Source organism: Populus alba, chromosome 10 (assembly GCF_005239225.2).
Source record: "Populus alba chromosome 10, ASM523922v2, whole genome shotgun sequence".
In the NCBI taxonomy this organism is placed as follows: Eukaryota; Viridiplantae; Streptophyta; class Magnoliopsida; order Malpighiales; family Salicaceae; genus Populus; species Populus alba.
Genome location: NC_133293.1, coordinates 16,907,590 through 16,924,246, shown reverse-complemented (window position 1 = coordinate 16,924,246; position 16,657 = coordinate 16,907,590). Strand labels below are relative to the sequence as shown.

The window sequence follows — 16,657 nt, the reverse complement described above, 5'->3', positions numbered from 1 at the left end:
CTATTTTTTTTCTTTCAATATAAATCTCAAATTAATCCCAAACTATGTATTGATTTTATTTCAGTCTTAAAAAAAACAATTATTCAAATAGGTTTTTCAATGATAAAAATTCCTTAATATAAAGGCATGTGTTGAAGCATGGTTGCAGTTGCTTTCAAAATATTTTTTATGCTTAAATGCATTAAAATAATATATTTTTTTATTTTTAAAAAATTATTTTTAAAATCAAAATATCAAAACAATCCAAAATATAAAAAAATATTTTATAAAAAAATTAAAATATTTTAAAATACAAGTTGATTCACGTTTGGATCCACGTTGTCAACAATTGTGTTTAATCTTCACGTGTATGCGACTTTCAACTCCAATAATTTTTTGAAATTTCAAATCAATCCCTCGATTATATAATAATTAGTAATGAAGTGAAGCCTTACATTTCAATTTTTCAATCACTTAAGAAAGAGAACCTACTAGCCACTAAATTAGCAAAATCCTCACATTTCGATCACTCTAAGAAAAAGAAAAAAGAAAAAAAGCAACACAAACAGTTTTTTTTTTTAAAAAAAAAAGACATAAAGAATTAAAAAAGAATCTACAATTTTGTTTTTTAAAAAAATCAATACAAACGCCGTTGACCTTTCATCGATCTTTGGCCATCTCGTTTTCTGACACGGTCAAACTAAACCTGGAAAATATCTTTTACTGCCTCCCTCCTATTTTAGTTAAAAGACGGAATCTTAAAAAGTATACAAAACAAAACAAGTTTGGATTTTTGCGCGCTTCCCTTTCTATCGAACAAAGCAGAGTGAAAATTACCATATACTTATGGGCAAAGAATGTTGGGCCATAAAGGTACGGAAGAAATTGGGCCGAAAAAGGGGCTCATCCACTTGGTTCAAACCCGCTTTGATTCGGGCCTGATACAGCCCATCCATGACCGTGTTAGGGGAGACAACTGAAGGCAGGGGTAGCAGAGCAGCCTGGCACTCCCTGCCTGCCGATAACCTTGTCCTCTGCAACCCAGAATTAAAAAGGTCTTGAATCAAAAATAAAGTCTTAGGTAGAGAAATCAAGAACGGTAGCTGTAGTAGAGGATGGACTCTGTCACGCCACCGTCAGCAGCAGCCGTGCATCCAGTAATCGTGCCACTCTCATATCTGCTGGGGACATGGAGGGGCCAAGGAGAAGGTGGCTATCCCACTATCAACTCTTTCTCTTATGGAGAAGAGCTCCATTTCTCTTCCAATCCTGGCAAGGTATAGCTTCAATATTTCTTTCCCCTTAGTTTTGAGTTTGATCATCAGCAAATACTGAGTAGGTTTTCTCTTGTAGCCTGTGATAGCTTATAATCAAAAGACTTGGAAACTCAATTCTGGAGAGCCTATGCATGCCGAGAGTGGTTACTGGAGACCCAAGCCTGATGGTACCATTGAAGTTGTCATTGCTCAGAGCACTGGCATCGTTGAAGTCCAGGTTTTTTTTTTTTTTTTTTTAAATTTTCTCACTTTCATGCCTTACGTTTGACGATGAAAATTATATGGATCTTCTTTTTTTTTTGGCTTCCTATCTTAACTAGTGGTATCAGGTGAATTATATTCTGGTAATTTGTTTTTAGAAAGGGACTTATAATACACAAGATAAGACGATCAAGCTTCAGAGTCAATTGGTGGGCAATGCTTCTAAGGTGATTTTTCTTTTTCACGACCATTCATATTGTTTGTTCGATGGGTTATTTGCATCCTCAACATTAACCTTGGTATAACTTTACATTACTAGTTAAAGAATGCTTCACTATTGGTCGATGAAGCATGGAACTCTCGTTTCTGTTGCCGTTAGTACTGCAAAGAGGGCACTGTATCCATTACCATTGCCAATTTTCTGTTTCTGTATACAAAATTAAGTTGGGATTTGGGAATGGTTATTTGGAAAATGACTAGCTGGCTGCATTCTTGATAATTAGTTGGTTCATGATCCTAAAGACAAAACCAGATTCATTTTTATTTCAAATTATATGCCAGTAGACTTGTTCTGTGATGCACAGGAGCTTCAATTTGTGCAAACATTAGCTGATTTTATACCTTGGATGGTTGAATGTTTCTGTCATGGTAAGTTTAGACCTCATTCCGACCATTAGACGAAAGCTACATCAAATTTGTGTATTTGATTTTCAAATTTCAGCATAGATATTAGAGAAGCCTTTACTTGAATTCCCATACCACACAAGCATGTTGTCATTGAGCAATGTAACCATTTACCGGTTTTTTTATTTCACTGTCCATGGTTCAGCATGAGAGGCGAGGACAGTCTGTTATATCATGCCACGAGCAAAAGAAAAATCTATAGATAGGGATTCACGGGTCACTATTCTAGTAATGGTAATCCTAAGCTCATTCATTTATATTGATGGTAATTATATTACAAGGATGAGGATTTTAGCATGTACAGGTTGAACAGAATTACAACAATCCATACAGGGTTGCAGCTAGAATTGAATACTAGAGATTTAGAAACATAGTTTGTCCCGTTGAAGAAAGGAGGAATTATGCAAATGTTTTATGTTTTTATCTTGAAAGAATAGAGGAGGATTATAAAGCAATGTCTTTAAGGAAGCATGAAAAATAAAATTGTCTGTGTTCTTTTTATTTAGTTTTGTGTGGATTCTGTTTTAAAACAAATCTGTTCATTTTTTATTGCAAGTGATTGCGAATCACCTTCGTATTTCTTTGGCAGGTGAAGGAGATAACACGAGATTTTGAATTGGTGAATGGAGATTTATCATATGTGGTTCAAATGGCTACCAACCTAACTGGTATTCAGCCACATCTGAAAGCTTTGCTCAAGAAGCTCTAACAGTTTCATGCCTATTTAAAATTGGCAGAGAATATAAAGTAGCATGCATCTTGGCTGATCTTGATGTTTGCAGCTGCTAAATCCTTGCAGGCAATTGTTAAATGCACAAAGTGCCGTCTTGTAAATTATTGTTGGAGTTGCTTGTTTGTCAGCAGACAGTAAAATCCTTAATTAAGTTGTGAGGAACTCCTGCAATGATGTATTAATGAGCATGTGATCGTTTTATTTCAGACGGACTTGTGCTCTGTATATATGATTCTAAAGCATGTCTTTGATTTTTGCATACTGTGAACTTTAATATTTCCCACGCGACTCTTTTTTGTTTTTCCCCTTTTCTGCAAACAACTCCTGCTCGTTCTCTCATCCTTTGAAAATTTAAGAAGGTCCGAATTTTTTTTCTTAAAAAAAAAAAAAAACATGAACATTGATTTGGGAGTTTCCACAAAGCATAAGGTTATCTTGCATCGCATCCTTAATGCCTGTTCGATGGCATTTTTCACCATGCACGTTTGATTTAGATTGGCTTTTTAACAGAACAAATAAACTCCAAAAATGTCATTAAACAAAGCCGGGGAACACTGACATGGAACAAGCAAAACATGCGAACATAAATCATTGGCAGTCATGATGTTCCTTGTGCTTGTTACCAAACTAAGAAAGCTCACCAGTCGAAAATGCAAGTGACTGCAAGTTCCGGTCCCTTCTCTACTCGAAATTAGGCAAATACTGATCATACTTGCAAAGTATGTTCTTAAAAATTTTAATTTTTTTTTAAAATAAATTATTTTAATTGTTTTAATGTGTTGATGTGAAAAATAAATTTTAAAAATTAAAAAAATTAATTTTAATGTATTTTTAAATAAAAAATAATTTAAATTATTACTACAATTACAATCTCAAATAAGCTGACGGGAGAAGATTAGATATTCACTCGAAATATATTTCCTTCCATTAAAATACAGTGTTGCCTTTGATTACACAAGTAGTTATACACTCAGAAAAACAAGCCTCTTAAACAAGAGAATGATATCGCAAGTTTTTAGGAATCTTAGTTACGGTTCCAAGGTTTGACTTGTCCTCTGTGCGGAAGAATAGCAAAGTGCTTCAAGCTCCTCGAGGCTAGCGCGCAGCAGCCGCCTCTCTTCTATTTGATCGGCTCTGAATATATCAAGCGATGCATACAACATCAAGCTAACTTTAAAATTTTAAATCCTCCAAAAATCCCATTACCACTTCATCAGAGAAAATAGCACCCTCTCTTCTATTTTCTTAAAAAGATTGTTCAGTTTGTACTTTTTAATTAGTAGTTATTGTTTTTTTATTTTGACAGTCTTTCAAATTGATTGTTTTAATTATTTATCTTTAACTTTTTTTATATAGTTTTTATTTTCATAATGTATTTATAAAAATAAAATTAATTTGTTATCAGTTAAAGAAAAAACCTTTAGGATATAATAAATAAAAAACATTAAGATTAAAAAAACAGCACGTATATGTTTTTTAATGAAAAAAAACATGATATTTGAAATAAACAAAATATTCACGATACTAACAGGTACTTTTATTATGATATTTGGAAAAAAAAAAAAAATATCCAAGACATTAACACATGCTCTTACCCTCCGCGGAGGCTGGAAGATCAAACTAGTTTCCCCTGTAAAGCTATCCACAACCTAACACGTGTAAGGTTATTAGCGAGTAATTAGCAAACTGCAAGGCGGGGTAATCAAGAAAGTCAGTCATACTGAAAGTTAAGCTCCTCGGTTTCCAAAAGAAGAAAGAAAACAAAAAAAGAATTCATGAATTCCAATAAGGTATATGTATTTATGAGGAGGGCTGGCGTATAAATGTATATGTATTTATGATTCCGTACTTGCGTGTTCTGATAAGCGGATGACATGTGAAATAATACTGACGTTGGATGAAGGAGAGAGGTGTCATGATCTAAATTCATTTTTCTCTGTTGTTTATTTATTTTTTTTAATTATTTTAAAACATATTAAAAATAATATCAGCACATTAAAATAATTTAAAAATATAAAAAATAAAATTAAAAATATTCAAAAGTTCTTACTACATAAACAAACATAACACTCTAATACACGCTTTCAATTTGCTTCTCTTGTTTGGGATCAACAAAATGTTGTGCAGGGAATATCTTGTTGTGCAGGAATATCGAGGAATTTTTTTTGTTCAAAAGCAGTGGCCAGCATAATTAAGGAATATTTGAATAATATTACAAATCTATGCTTGGAATCAATAAAACGTCAAAACAATTTTGACAATTTTTTTTTTAATCTTTCAAACAGCATAATTAGTGATATTTTTTATTAAAAAAAACTAGATGTTAAGAACAACCTAATCTAGTGGATTGCATTATTTTCAACAGCAAAACGCATGAAAATGCAGTGCGCCAAAACTTTCTAGGCCAGTACTATTTAAAAAAAGAAAAAAAAAATACTAAGAATTGTTTATCTATCCAATTCGATGATGGAGTATCGCATAGGCCTGACACGTGCAGCCATTGTAGGGGTCAAACGTGGCGGCTCATGCTCTCCTAACAATGGAACCATCGTTAAAAAAAAAAAAATAACTGGATTTTTTTGTTTTAATGAAAGAAATGGATGGCTGGCAGCCTGGCAGGACTTGCCCGCCAAGAAAACCTAATAAAGCTAGTCTCGATTTTTCTCTCCTTCTAGAACCCTCCTTGTGTCCCGTGGTTTATTTGAAAATATCCTAATTAAAAAAATAATTATTTATTTTTAAAATTAAAAAATGGAAATGATAACAAAAAAAAAAAAAAAGTGGACAAGATTGGGAGTACCGGCCGGTATAGTGGCAAGAGTTTTTGGAGATGACCCTTCTATTTATTTTGTTCCCTTTCACGTGCAAAAGTATCATTACAGGATGTGGAATTCCAAATTGCTTATCTTGTTTAGTATAATCCCAGCCGTCGGATTGATGAGCATAAATATATCTTCTCTATATATGCTGTCAATTTCGTTGTGAAGGGAAATGCTTCCATGCAACTAGTAAAGGAACCATTATGCGCGCATCCAAAGAGTTGTGTTCAAGTTGCTAAACGGGAAAAAATGATTTTTTTTATATGGGGTGATAAAATTAAACCTGGAAAAATTAATGGACCTGATAATACATGTAATAAGAAAAACACTACAAAGCTTTAAACCAGTATAATATTTGTACATTTGATGGGAATAATGAATATTTTATAGAATTGAATGCTTCTGTATTATACAAGCTAAGAAAGATGACTTTTTTTATGTTTATAAAGAGATGAATTTATATAGATTTATTTAAAATAAATATCTTAAGAAGTATTTTATATAAATATCTCGTAAATATATAAGTTATAAAACATTTGATATAAATATTTTATAAATATTTAAGATATTTATAAAAATACCTATAGAGATGTATATATTATATAAGACCTCCTGTAGTTTTTTAATATATCCTCAAGTCTTGCAAATATATATATTTAAAAGACTTGAACTAATAAAGGTAAAAAAAAAAAATAATTACAATAATGTTACCTTTTTAACGTGTATAAATTATCATAAAAATTATTTATAGGTGTGGCTTTGTTGTATAGTCATAAGCATATCTGCTGAGTATAGTTGTAAGCGTAACCGTTGATTTATCATTGATGTAATCAGGGGTGGAGTTAGTAATATTTAATAAAGAAGGTTAAAATTACTATAATAAGATATATTATTAAAAAAACTTATTTATTTAAAATAAAATATTATATTATTTCATATTAAAATACTAAATAAAAAAATTAAAATATTTTGCAAGGACCCGAACCAGTGTTTACCTCCCCTAGTTCCGCCCCTAAATATAATCATAGAAATTACCATAGTAATGAGGTTTCGTCGGCCATGAAAAAAAAAAAAAAGTTTTCTCAACTATAAAAAAAATAAAAAACAAGAATAAATTATTTTTTTACTCAGTTTTAACATCCCACACTAGTTGACGAGCTGGAAAATATATTTAATAAACAGATTAAGAGTGCTTTGTATAAGTTGATGAAACTGACATGAAGAACTTGATGAACCCAATGAAAAAAAAAAAAAAAGCACTCCAAAACTTAAATTAATATAATATTGATATAATATCCTGTAAATATCTAGATTCAAACTTTGCCCACAGTGGAAGCAGGCTGAACGCTTAACGAGCATGTAAAACAAGGAAAAAAAACTGAGTGGGGGAGATCATAGAATGCCTCTCGACAATATGATCACAACACGACAATATAATAATAATAATAATAATAAACCTCACTAATCCTTTTTTTCCCAAATAAAAACAGGTAAATGAAAATTTTTTATAAATAAAATAACATGTATAAAATGAAATAATAGCATATTAAAAATAACAATTGTTATTAAAAATACTAAAATAAAAAGAGCGAGCTATGTAACCTATAACTGACGTGTCATCCTCTCCGCCGTCCCTTTCCCTTACTAATATTCCTGAAGGCATTTCTCTCTCCCTTCATTTCGCCTTCCTCTCTCCTTCAACCAAGCAATCAATCATCACAGGAAAAACACACCACTTCAGGAACGCTCTCTCCCAGTATTATCACAGTGTATTCTTGGTGTCCGATATTTCGGGCCTGCTCTGCAAAAAGCGGAATCAGAGTACAATCATAATCCCGATATTTCCGGTCAGTAAAAATATCCAAAAATCAGAGTTCGTTCGAACAACACAACGCGTTCTCCGGTCCTTCGATTTATTCGCTATCTTTTCAATTTGCTTCTGTCTTTCTTTCTTTTTTCCACTTTAGGATCTCCGATATATAGGAAGAGGCTGCCTTGCCTTTTAAGACCGTGTTTGGATCCTTCTGCTTCACTGCTCCTACTATTGACTTCAGTTTTGATGGCTCAACAACAACAACAACAATCTCCTCATAAACGTAATCCTCTCTCTGTATGTGTGTATTTTTGTTATTCGTCGGATTATGATAGAGTTATGAGTTTTAACTTTAATTAATTTTTTCCGGAAAGAAAGAAAAAAATTAAACGAGTTTATGAATTTGATTTACTTTCTTTTTTTGTTTTCTGTTATTTGGTTGTTTTCAAAAGACTTACTGAATACAGCAATGACCGGTCTGCTGGATATTAAGTGTTTCTTCTTTCCTTTTTACGTGTTCAATAATTGTGCAGATCTGAGTACATTTTTTTTTCCAATTTTTAGAATTGTTATTGCAAATATATATTTTTTATTATATAGTTTTGGTTGTTATTGCCGTGATTTTTTACTTTGTTTTGTTTTTTCTTTCTTTCTTTCTTTCTTTTAATTAATGATTATCAGCAATTGAAGAAATGATGAGGAATCTTAAGGTTGATCCTTCTCTAGAACTCTCCGAATCTAACACGGTAATTTAGCGCCTATAAACTCACCCCTTGTTTCCATTGATTGAATTTGAATTCTTATGTATAAATAACGATCGAAATAATTAATTTATGAATCTGTTTATTTATTTTAATTTAGGTCCCTTCAAAGGATGGGAGCCCATCAGATGCAACGTCGTGTATTTCTTCGGCAGGAGATGCTACTGGGAGTGTCAAAGAAGATGATGTGTTCGATCATGATTCCCTGACTACAGATCAGGCCTTGCCATATCCAGCTGAGAACTACTACTACGGATATTACTATCCAGGTTTGTTCGTTTCAACAGATGAAGAAGTACGATCTATTGTTTTTGTTTGTGTATGTCTATTGATTATGCATTTCTGACAGTAGCTTTTTACCAGGTTATGATGCTACTTTTGGAGGAGGGTCTAATGACCAAGTATACTACGTGGCTGGTGATGGAACAGAACTTCAATACCCTGTAAGGAATTTTAATCTTTGTTCTGGTCATTAATGATATGGAAACAATCATTCCTTTTCTTCTTTAATTAGGTCTTTTATTTTTGTCTACTTGATAGTCACTGTCAGGGTAGTTATCTGAATTTTGGAAATCTTTTGAGCAAAAAAAGCATAATTTCAATGGCAACAAATGTGTCATTCGTGTTTTTTAATCAAATCATGCAAGCAGGTTATCTGACATTCACGCATGCTTCACCTAGGTCATGCAAGCAGATAATGGGTCTTTGATGTACTTCATGCCAGGGATACACCATAATTACAGCTCTTACGGCACTTATGTGCCTGTAAGCATGATTGGCGTTGATGGACAATTTGTTGCTCAATCACCATATTCACCAAGCTCCATGTTCCAACCATCCATTCCTTCCCCTGGATATATTCCAACTCCTGTTTCCTATGGAGAGTCTTTACCACACATATGGAACCCATCTGTTTTTGCTGGGGATGGAACAATAGGGAATTATGGCCACAGCGGAGTTCTGGAAATTCCTAGAACTAAACCAAACAGGTTTTCACCTAGTAACCCTCGTGGTCCTGTATCAAAAAAGGCACTGCCTTCTGACTTAAGCAAATCGTTAGAAACTAAGACTTCCCTTCCAGCGCTGGATGTCTCATCTGGTCATGGCATGCGTAACCAGTTAAAATTACCGGGCAAGGTATTTCAGTTCTTTATACTTTGCAGTATATCCTCGTGTCTTTTCCTTTTGAGGTTGTTTTGATGATTCTTTTTCCCTCTACTTTCAGGCTTCACAGCATGCCTCTCCATTCCAGCCAGATGTACTGGGCAAGGGGTATTTTCCATTTTCAAAGTTTCCATCTTATAATCCAGGGAAGGGTGAAATGCTCTATCCAAATAACACTATTAAGGCAAATGCAAGGGGATGGGGAAGCAATGAAAAGCTGAAAGCAAGAAGCAAGACCAGTGGCATCAACGATGCATTGCTTAATGAGCAGAATCATGGTCCCAGGACAACAAATGCAAAAGGTTATGTGGCATTTGGAGGTAATGCTGCTGAATCTTTGGGTCCTGATGGGAACGGAAACAGTAACAGCATAACTTCAGTTATTAGCAGGGATCAATATAACCTTCCTGACTTTCCAACCAGCTACGATCATGCATTTTTCTTTGTTATCAAATCTTACAGTGAAGATGATATTCATAAAAGCATCAAGTACAATGTGTGGGCCAGTACTCCTAATGGAAATAAGAGGCTGGATAGTGCATATCTAGATTCGCAACAGAAAGGCTGCAGTTGCCCTGTGTTTCTTTTCTTTTCGGTACGCACCTGAATTTTAATTTTGGCACCTGAGTTTCAGTCACTACCTACTGTGCTCCATTATTTTCTCCTTGTTAATGTACTGATGCATTTCTATTTGAATTTTATTGGCTGATTTAGGTAAATGCAAGTGGCCAGTTCTGTGGAGTTGCAGAAATGATCGGTCGTGTTGATTTCAATAAAAACATGGATTTCTGGCAACAGGAGAAGTGGAATGGTTATTTCCCAGTCAAGTGGCATATCATTAAAGATATTCCAAACCCGCAACTACGACATATAATACTTGAAAATAATGAGAACAAGCCGGTAACAAATAGCAGAGACACACAGGAGGTGTGCTTGACTAACATTTTTTCGCTGCTGGTCTTTTGTTCGTGAGAATTCTGTGCTCTCTTTGAACCAATTTTAACCATCTCTTCCATTTCAGGTAAAATTTCCTCAAGGTATTGAAATTCTTAACATATTCAAGAACTATGTTTCAAAGACATCAATATTGGATGACTTCGATTTTTATGAAAGTCGCCAGAAGGTGATGCATGAGAGAAGACCAAGGTCATTGACCCATTTTGATCATAAACAGGTTAGCTTCCTACCGTTGTTCCTTTTTTTTTTATTATTATTACGTATTTGTGTATTTATTCTCTTTCGTTTTTCTCCCTTCAAATCTCATGGATTGTTTTGGTGAGTGCATTCATTAGTAGACCATCTTGTCATCATAATCTTTGGAGGATTGAGAATCATATTTGCTATCAAAATCAATGGCTAATGGCGTGAAGCTGTTGCATCTTAAGATTCTGTATTTGATTCTCTTCCCATAAAATACTAAAGGATAAAGAATGGTTCTCCATACAAAAAGATAGTGGACAATGTTATGCCATTAAAGATATGAAATTGGGATTTGGCTTTATTCTGTTCTTAAAAAGTGTTGTAATCATGCCAAGTTTTTCCTCTCCTTCAGACGTGCTCACATGTTCTCGCTTATTGTTGTATTATTCTAACATGATTTTTTATTTGATATAGTGTTGGTTTATTAATCTTGTGATTTTCTCATCTATTTGGCAGCAGAAAACAAATGAATTGATCACTGGTTTTCAGTCGATAGATATATCTGCTACCAAAAACAAGGCGGGCGCTCGGGTTGGAGAAAACACAATAGAATGACAGCAGTTGAATTCGGAGCTGTAGAAATACAGTCATTGCTGCTGATGCAAAAGCCACCTGAATGGGGAACGTTCAGGAAAAAAAAAAAAAAAACGAAGATCCTTTGTTGCGAGGTACTGGGAGTAAAATTTTTTCAAGGAGGGGATGCCTTGGCGACACTCGAAGTGGTTCCTTGTCTGTATCATATGAGAAAGCCCAAATCCCCCCTACTAACATTGGGGTATTATGTAGTTTTCTTTAGTTGTTTTTTCCTTCCTTTCAATTTGATTTTTTGTCCCTTTCTTTTGTGGGTTTTTTACCCTCTGTAAAATGGTGGAAATTCTTAATGTGGTTTTGCCCTTGGGATTTGTTTCCTAAGTGGTGAAGGGCTGGGTAGGCTTTTATTTAGGTTTGATTATTACATCAATAAAAAGAAAAAAAAAATGAAATTGTAAACTAGAAATAAGGGTGTTTCTGGTGGTGGCTAAACCTGATAATCCTTGTCAAAAAGCGAGTAGTTTTCTATATTTATGCTCTTTATTTTCTATTCGAGCTTGCTATTCATACAAAATTATCCAAGGGCTATGTGATTCTGTGCACTTTCGCTTCGGTCTTTATTCCCTCGCCATATTTTCTTACTGAATAATTTCCCAAAAAGAAAAGGCAGCAAGCACGGGTTAAATAAAACCATGTAAAATCCTAACCCTGCTGACTGGGAGTTTGACCACGTAGAACTCTCCCACGGCCTAGTGTTTTGAGGAGAAAGCGCTGTTGGAGCTCCACCTCCACCGTGTCTCAGCATATTCCTCTGCCTACCTTTCTCTGCTAAATTCACAACAGTAGAGGTGTTACTTTCCGGTGATACCTGTCTAACCGCTTCTGCCTCTGCTCCACTGGAACTAGCTAGCTTCGATGCATCTACTTCTGTGTTGGCAATAGCTGCTGTCTCACCAGTAAAATATAAACCATACAACATTTAACTGCTACCGCCTAAGAATCTCTGGTTCGGTGTTGTTTGTGCAACATGTATACAAGTAGCGTTTCCTGATCAAGCCTTCGTCGGACTTCCTCACAGTTGAGGGACTCCTTCTGTTCGGGAGTCTGTTTTGTTTTGTAGACCAAAGGACTTGTTTTGGACACCCGTCAAGGATCGTCCCGCTTGCCCTGCAGACATGACAATATCGAAGGGCATGTTTCTATGTGTTGACTAAGGAGGGTATATGACCTCGAAATGGAGAGTGGCAGCAAGTTAGACAAGGGTTTGGATAATGGAAAATCTTTGAATTTTATGCAACTAGCTATCTAGTTGAGTCACGCGGTGACATTCCAATGGTCATGAGAATGCCGAAGTCTTGTAGCCAGGCAACAGACATGGTTGTAGAAGAACTGCTGGTTTTCAGGTATTCAAACTGGACATGAGTGTCGCCCAAAGCGGGTCAAAGTAGAAAGCTTGGGTGACCAGGCATTATTCGTTGGAAAATTTTGCTCAAAGTCTTTCCAGGCCACGGATTTTATGCATGGAATCAGAAGAAATTGCTTATATCTTGCTTAAATCTGTGTGCTGTGATATTGGGAAACTGCTGGCTTAATTATTTGACTCGTTTACTTTTCAACAAGTTGGGGAACAGCCAGATTTGGCTATCTGGGATGCGGATCATTCGCTGATCTCAGTTTGTCTTTGAACACTTTGTTACGACTATAGCCTAAACCCAGTATATATCTTTTTTTGCTGCTAATCAGTGACTCCTATATGAAACAGAGTATAAGCGTCTTCTGGTGAAGATCCCGTAATTTGATCTTGCAGGTTAGAACTACGTCCTTTTCTTGTTGCTATAGTCATGAATACCTAATGCCATGCGTGGTTTATATTTTATATAAGATCTAACTCAAGAAGGATGTGACTGTTTTATAGCAATACTGGGCTATAACTCAACAAGAATAGTGGTTTTAGATTACAACTAACAGTTACTATACTTTTGAAACTAAGTTGGTTATGAAAAAATGGTGCTGGGAAGTTCTTATGCAATGACATCTCAAGTATAGAAAGCTCTCAAGTTAATTATATATAAAACTTGAAATTAAATGTCATAATTCAAAAACCGTGTCGAACATATTCTCACTCGTCACATGAATTAGTCATCGATTTGACTTCTTAAAGTTTATATTGCAAAGTATTCAACTATTTCGCCAGAAGTGTTTTATTACATACTTCTTGGTAAATGTTTGCGGACTGACGCATCGTTCTCCTTCTATATGATGCTAGAGTAAAGAGAACGAGTCAGATTCTCACCAAGAACCCATTAAATTCATCTATTATCGTTTATGTTGAAGCTTGAAACTCTAAAATCATGCACAACCTTGCTTCTTTCCTTGTAATAAACGAGGGCCTAGCTCATTGTTCTGTATTCATCAATTTTCCTCTGTTATATTAAAGAATGGCTCGGTGTATCTGACGTCGTATTTTCTCTCTCTGCATTATGCTGGTGTCTGATTTTATAGCAAAATGCGTTTCTGTGATAGAACTTAGAGCGTATGAAATAGACAGTGGGCACATGGAGATGATATCTCATCCAATCCATATATGGTTACAAATTATAGAAAGATAAATTGTAAAAGGAAGCACATGATAAATGCATCGAACAACACTGAAAATGTCACACCAAATCCAAGATACATTTCACATTTGGAGTATAATATTCTCTCAGAAGCTAAAAAGGTTAATGAGAATTATAGCTCAAAACACATAGAAAGAGAGGGAGATGGGGATGATAGTAGGTGGCCCTACCCTCCTTCGAAGAGTATCTCACACAGCCTGTTAAAGGAAAACCCCTCGAATAAGGCAAAGTGTGAGAGGTCACATGGAATAAAAAGCAACTGGCAACCCACACATGCCACTACCTCCCAATTGCACATGCTACCTGTCTCCTCCACCACAACAGTACTCTGCCAACCTTTCCTCTCTCTAATCCATTTCATCGCGCCCTCAAACTGTAATTAGAAACAAATTTAAAAGAAAAATCTCACAGCATCTCACAAAGTGACTAGTCACAAACCCTTTTAATATTTCTTCCTATATAATAGTATACACAACCATTCCAAGTTAGAGAATGAGCTTAACTACACATATGCATAATAGCATATATTCTTTATGTCTTGTTAATTTTTCTGTGTCCCCCCTTTTAATGTCAGTTTGAGTCTATTGATCAGCTTGTGCCTCGGTAGGCCTGCGGGCTGCCATTAAGGTGCATGGAAGATGCCTATGGCAGGTGATCAAGTGGTCATTGGTTAACCCTACAGCTTGCATGAAAGAGTGAACCATGGTTGGACCAACAAACCTGAACCCCCTCCTAACCATGTCTTTGCTTATAGTTTCTGATTTTGATGTCTTAACTGGAATCTTGTGCCCAAATTTGTATTGGTTGGAGAAAGGCTTGTTATTCACAAATGTCCATATGTATCTGTCAAATGACCCGAACTCCTTTTTGATCTGTAAGGACGCAAAGTTTATTACAAGAAACATTAGCAACCACATGGTTTTTAGCAATTGAGACTATCAATTTTCAAATGAAACAAGGTCTAATTAAATAACAACGGGTCCCTTCGTTGCATGGTTATTAACAGAAAATGTGGGGTGCACCATGAATTTAAAATCAGGAAGGGATCGGAGCTTGCTTGCCAACTACTTTTCACCAAACAAAGAGGAAAAAGGGAAGACTAAATAACAAGCTGTTGACATTAATCAAGAGATTGCATCTTTTCTTAATCATGAACTCTTAAACATGTTCTTTTTAAACCGAATACAAAAGGTTCTTTTGAAGTTTGAATAATGCAAGAATACGTTTTTATATGCAACAGGAGTGCCATGAAAAGAAGGGACCGGAGCGGACTATGAAAAAGACGAAATGATTTGCGACTTTCGATGCTAGATTAATTAGTTACCTCGAGAATTCTTTTAGAGTTGTCCACAACTCCTCGGACTCGGCTAATCTCAATCCCATATTCTGCACTGATTGACATCATTTGTTTTTCAGTAATGTTGGCCACAATTTCTGCATCAAATCCTGAAAATGCATCCCTGCAGAAGAGGAAAAATTAGCTTTTGCTAATTCTGAGAAACAGGGAGACAAAGGAATTCGGTGTTTTTTTTTTTAAAAAAAAAAAAAAAAACCCACCTGAAATCTTGGCGTTTCTTCAAGATCGAAGTCCAATCCGAGCCAACCTGAGCACCGCTTAGAACTAGCAATTCAAATAACATCCTGTAAGAAATTTAGGAATGTTAAAAAACGTATTCGTTTGCAATTGAACGGGACAGAGAAATGAAGGGACAGAGGCCAAGGCAGAGTCTTTACTTGTCATCATGGACTGGAACTCCCCATTCTTTATCATGGTATGCAACATAGATGGGATCTAAGCACAAAAACATTGGAAGTTTGGAGCATAATTAGAGGATGTCTCATTCAAGTTGAAAATTATTTTCACCAAATTCAACCACAGGAATCTAACAAACATTTGGTCAACTCATTTACCTGAATTTGCTGTGATAAAACTGCATCTCTTTTCTTCTTCATCAGTCTTTGTTGTCACATTGATTGAAGAATCAACGGGAACAACTTTAGCTTCAAACCTGGAGGACTTCGATCTTCCATAATGAGCAATTCTCATCTTTCTCTGTGCATGTTGGAGTGCCATTTGTTCTCTCCTCACGGCAGCAATGCTCCCTGGTGCCTCCACGATCAAAGAAGAAGAATAACTCAACGATGCCTCAATAGGAGAAGAAAGTGCTCCACTCCCAACAGTACTTTCCTTGAAACTTTTCGACTTCTTTCTCTCTAAAATCGGTGTCTTTGTAGTGCTTCTTGGAATCACGACCTTATCAGAACTTGAATTCAAGCTATTAGCATCACTCCCTCTCTTAATAGCCGGTAATCTGGGGGACTTCGACTTTGGGGATAAAGGAGGTGAGGCCTTGGTGGCCTTATTAGCCGAAGTTGGTGGAGGTAGTGGCGGTGGAGGAGGAGGAGGAGACTTTAGTGCTGTTTTCTTTAGAGAATTATGCCTTTCAAGCGTAGGAACACGATTACATGTAGGTTGAAGGACAGGCCGGCCATTGATCCTAGCCACTGCTGGTGTTATTTCAACTCCTGTGGTCACCTTAGCGTTGGAGCTGCACATTTTTCTAGAAAATGTGTTGCAGGGGATTTTTAGCCAAGTTAATGTGTAAAGTACGAGTGGTATGTGACAAGAGGGCTTATGAAAAGATTGGAACAAAGAGGGATTGTTGATGAAGGAGGGAAAGGGAGAGTTGATGAGAGATTGAAGGAGGTAAGGGGAGGGATGTGAGGTTATAAAAAAGGGAAGGAGTGGGGACATTTAAAGTGTAAGTTGTAACATGGGGAGGTTGGGGTCTGCCATACAAACTCCAGTGAAGGGCATTACTTTTTGTTAACTAGGCCACGAGGGGTGATCATGACACGCATCTGACTTGCCCGATT

General features: G+C 35.6%; 3 protein-coding genes across 4 annotated transcripts; 2 read left to right on the top strand and 1 right to left on the bottom strand.

The window, feature by feature from the left end:
- The first annotated feature begins 942 nt into the window (after window positions 1-942).
- On the top strand, window positions 943-3,080 carry LOC118043112 (peroxynitrite isomerase Rv2717c). Its single transcript, XM_035050956.2, has 4 exons — window positions 943-1,256; window positions 1,333-1,473; window positions 1,616-1,684; window positions 2,731-3,080. The coding sequence occupies exons 1-4, from the start codon at window positions 1,095-1,097 to the stop codon at window positions 2,848-2,850; spliced, it is 492 nt and encodes a 163-aa protein (XP_034906847.1). The 5' UTR covers window positions 943-1,094; the 3' UTR covers window positions 2,851-3,080.
- Window positions 3,081-7,358: 4,278 nt separating this feature from the next.
- On the top strand, window positions 7,359-11,692 carry LOC118043111 (uncharacterized). 2 transcript variants are annotated; one of them, XM_035050954.2, is made up of 10 exons: window positions 7,359-7,540; window positions 7,661-7,789; window positions 8,188-8,252; window positions 8,368-8,536; window positions 8,631-8,710; window positions 8,949-9,404; window positions 9,493-10,026; window positions 10,146-10,358; window positions 10,453-10,605; window positions 11,088-11,692. In XM_035050954.2, the coding sequence occupies exons 2-10, from the start codon at window positions 7,753-7,755 to the stop codon at window positions 11,184-11,186; spliced, it is 1,806 nt and encodes a 601-aa protein (XP_034906845.1). In that variant the 5' UTR covers window positions 7,359-7,540; window positions 7,661-7,752; the 3' UTR covers window positions 11,187-11,692. The 2 variants fall into 2 exon arrangements, with proteins under 2 accessions (XP_034906845.1, XP_073268098.1); XM_073411997.1 differs by having other exon boundaries at window positions 7,359-7,789; window positions 11,091-11,692.
- Window positions 11,693-13,817: 2,125 nt separating this feature from the next.
- Window positions 13,818-16,657, bottom strand: LOC118043110 (uncharacterized). The gene is made up of 5 exons (XM_035050952.2): window positions 15,692-16,657; window positions 15,515-15,572; window positions 15,338-15,421; window positions 15,105-15,240; window positions 13,818-14,652 (listed from the first exon to the last, which is right to left on the bottom strand). The coding sequence occupies exons 1-5, from the start codon at window positions 16,533-16,535 to the stop codon at window positions 14,362-14,364; spliced, it is 1,413 nt and encodes a 470-aa protein (XP_034906843.1). The 5' UTR covers window positions 16,536-16,657; the 3' UTR covers window positions 13,818-14,361.